This window comes from Puntigrus tetrazona, unplaced genomic scaffold (assembly GCF_018831695.1).
Source record: "Puntigrus tetrazona isolate hp1 unplaced genomic scaffold, ASM1883169v1 S000000746, whole genome shotgun sequence".
In the NCBI taxonomy this organism is placed as follows: Eukaryota; Metazoa; Chordata; class Actinopteri; order Cypriniformes; family Cyprinidae; genus Puntigrus; species Puntigrus tetrazona.
In genome coordinates, this window is record NW_025048355.1 from 1,132,027 (window position 1) to 1,135,789 (window position 3,763).

At 37.5% G+C, this 3,763-nt stretch overlaps 1 protein-coding gene across 1 annotated transcript; it reads right to left on the minus strand.

Annotated features, from left to right (window-relative positions):
- Positions 1–2,009, minus strand: si:ch211-217k17.9 (myb-like protein I). Its single transcript, XM_043232957.1, has 2 exons — positions 1,890–2,009; positions 1–1,414 (listed from the first exon to the last, which is right to left on the minus strand). Exon 2 carries the CDS (start codon positions 1,398–1,400, stop codon positions 522–524), a length of 879 nt encoding a protein of 292 aa, XP_043088892.1. The 5' UTR covers positions 1,401–1,414; positions 1,890–2,009; the 3' UTR covers positions 1–521.
- Between the last annotated feature and the right edge of the window lie 1,754 nt (positions 2,010–3,763).

Below are 3,763 nucleotides of genomic sequence, written 5' to 3' on the forward strand. Positions count from 1 at the left end.
TGCTGCATCGTCTCTTTTGTAGTTTTAATAAGAATTAATGTATGTTGAATTTACACAGTGAGGACTTTACAGTTTTTAAACTTACATTTGATTAGTTCAAAGGGATCTAAAATGTTATGTAACCATAAATATCCATATTTCCCTATTGTGATGTATATTGCTATCATAAAAAAGAGCTTAAATGCTCTTCGTCAGACAAGCTTTGTCTGATGAAAAGCGTTTTTGCTTGAAAGCGTGAGAACATAATTAAATAGTTGTCTATCTCCTGAAGCTGTAGTATGCCGACTAATTCTATTTAAACATCCACCCTTAGCGTGTTTTTCAGGTCAGGTAGAAATGTCAGCAAAGAAATGTCATACAAACATACATATATATATATATATATAGAGAGAGAGAGAGAGAGAGAAAGAGCATGTCAATAGTTGTCAGAACAGTAAGTATAAGAAAAACAACCAGTAAAAAGGCTAATATCTGACAAAGGTGAATCTTTTAGTTGGATGACAAACTGAAAGAGTGGATGGTCAGATCGGCTGGAAGAGTTTAAGAACTGCAGTAGAAGTGATCATGTAGAATAGAAGTCCAGGCAGCCACTTGAACTCCACAGGTGAAAGAAATACTGCAATAGAAATGGTGCTCGTGGGTGTGCTTTTGGTTGTGCTAGTGTTGTTGCCGTTGTTTGAGATGGTGTTGTTGCCATTCGTTGAGATGGTGTTGTTGCCGTTGTTTGAGATGGTGTTGTTGCCGTTGGTTGAGATGGTGTTGTTGCCGTTGGTTGAGATGGTGTTGTTGCCATTGGTTGAGATGGTGTTGTTGCCGTTGTTTGAGATGGTGTTGTTGCCGTTGTTTGAGATGGTGTTGTTGCCATTGGTTGAGATGGTGTTGTTGCCGTTGGTTGAGATGGTGTTGTTGCCGTTGTTTGAGATGGTGTTGTTGCCATTGGTTGAGATGGTGTTGTTGCCATTGGTTGAAATGGTGTTGTTGCCATTGTTTGAGATGGTGTTGTTGCCGTTGTTTGTGATGGTATTGTTGCCATTGGTTGAGATGGTGTTGTTGCCATTGGTTGAGATGGTGTTGTTGCCATTGTTTGAGATGGTGTTGTTGCCATTGGTTGAGATGGTGTTGTTGCCATTGTTTGAGATGGTGTTGTTGCCGTTGTTTGTGATGGTATTGTTGCCATTGGTTGAGATGGTGTTGTTGCCGTTGTTTGAGATGGTGTTGTTGCCGTTGGTTGAGATATTGTTGTTGCCGTTGGTTGAGATATTGTTGTTGCCGTTGGTGTTGTTGCTGATGTTGCTGTTGATTGCGTCTGTGTTGTTGAGGTTGGTTGATCCATTGGTAAGACCATAGCTTGCAATCATTATAGCCACAAGCAATAGTAATACTTGAGCTTTAGAAGCCATATTCAAATCTTTCACTATTTAGATTGGGCAGACAATAAAAATTAAACAATAATGTTCCTTTTTTAAAGTCATGTTTTAAGTCATTATTTAAGTCATATTTTATATGCTAATTTTTTAACTAAGATGCCTTTCCAATACGAACACATTTATTACAATCGCCAAGACAATAACTATAATATATAATTATATGTATATCATTGTACATATAATTAACAGTTAACAGTTAACAGTTCGTTTGCAAAAACAGAAAACTCATAGATTAACAATTAAATTTTTTTTTAAATTTTGAATTCCAATTAATCTCAAACTGCGGTTGGGTTTTTATTAGGTTAAAAATAATACAGCTAAACAATAACTTTTGATATTTTTTTACTTTAAAAAATTTCGGTGTTTTTGCAAATAAACTATATAAAAAACATGAATATGTAAAGTATATAAAATATATGTAGTGTGTATATAATGTAACATATAATATAGTGTCATATTTACCGTTTGCCACTCGTTCTCTGCGTCTGTCTGTCGTGTAGAATGATGTAAGTGTGAATGCCGGAGGTAATCTTAGGCTTTTATTTGAATATTACGCATTAAATCAACAACCTTGCAAGAGGTGGAGAAGAGATATTACTCCAGGATGAAAGTGAGTCTATTATTATTTGTTTTGCCAGTCTCTTCCTGGATAGCATATGAATAGTTCACACAAAAATCTAAATTTTGTCATCATTTATGGGAGGAAAGAGACCACCAAATTGTCACCATCACGTACGGAAGCCGTTTCCTTTACAGAGTTTGTTGAGTTCTAACACGGACACACCTGCATAATGATTATGATTATTTAAGGTGGAAAAGTACAGAAACCACCACAAGTTATAAAGTTATGACTGAGGAAATGCATGGTTCAGTTGTGCCTTAACAGTGAGCGTCAGGCTGCTGCCGTCCATAAAATTTCAGACACGGAACAACAATTTTAAAAGCAGACCAGCAGAGGGCGAAAATGACTCGCAACAATCATATGGCAATGATGAGAAGAATGTCGTGAATGTCAAAAGCAGCAGGGGTGAAGTGCACAGAGAAAACTGTGCGAAACGGGACAAAGTAAAGAAACCTTCAATGAGAAGCTGAGCTTTGCTTAAGACCATAAGGACTGGACCGTAGAGGACTGAATTCATGCCTTCTTCCAGTCCAAATTTTAGTTTCCCCCAACACTTTATCATCTGAAGGATCTGAGGGAGCTTCAGCAAGGCTGGATTCGGCCACGCTCATCTTTGTGAACGGTGCATGAATCAAGTCTCATTTAGGGTCGTCCCGTGTCCAATGTTCCCCAACTCTGAGGATTGTTTGTTTGCAGCAGGACAGTGCTCCATGCCAGACAGACAGGTCAGGGTGTCATGGTCAGCCCAATCTCCAGACCTGAACCCCACCGAAAACATCAAGAAGAAGTGATCAAGAAGAAGCCAAGCCGCTTGGCCGCTCTATAATTAGTAAAGTCATACAAACTGATAATTTTCCAGTGGTCTGCAGTGTTTCCCTTTTGTAATTCACATATTGTCTTTCTTTACAATTATCCTACCTAAATTGCAAACCTGATCTACCTTTGTACTCTGTATTGGGTACTTTGTACTCTTACGGTACACAAGGACTGTGTAACTAACTGATCTAGATCTTTTTCCTGTAGTGTGTGTCTGTGTGTGTATCTATTTAGAGACTTGGGTTGGATTTTTACATTTGCTGGCAAATTTTTACATGTGCTGGCAAAATTAGATGCTCAATTATAACAATGTGGAGCATGCAGGGTATAAATTCATCTATTGTTTTATTACAAAACTAAAATTATGAAAAACATATAGACATAATAACACTACAGAACTGTTGGATTTACTATTTGTCCATCAGGATCTGCTTCAAAATCAACAAGCACTTAACCCAAAACCACTAAATATGTTTTCTTTTGTGCTCCCTATATTCCTCCCTTTGAATGTACATACAATATATTTCCATAAAATTTTGGAGAAATGAGTAACCCAAACTCTAACCATTGTAAATCCCTTAAATGAACAGTTAAAAAAGTCCTCTGATTCACGAAGCTGCAAACACTAACATCAATCAGCATCAGGAATATTGGACCGAAACCACAGAAAAAACGAAGTAGACTTGAATATTGGTCAGTCCTAATCAGAGATTGCACCAGAATATCTGAGGGAAGCGAAAGGCTGCAAGTCAAGACGATTGACAAATGATCTGCCCATACTGTAACCGTCGAGAAGAGGAGACGCATTTCCTCAACAGCTGCCCTAACTATGAAGAAATTAGAAAGAAATGTTTTCCAAAAAAATAGATACTTTGCCCTGACTACAAAATGTTAAACA

Bases quoted from the DNA above. Each gene is read 5' to 3' on its own strand.
- si:ch211-217k17.9 (XM_043232957.1), bottom strand. From the start codon at position 1,400: ATGGCTTCTAAAGCTCAAGTATTACTATTGCTTGTGGCTATAATGATT.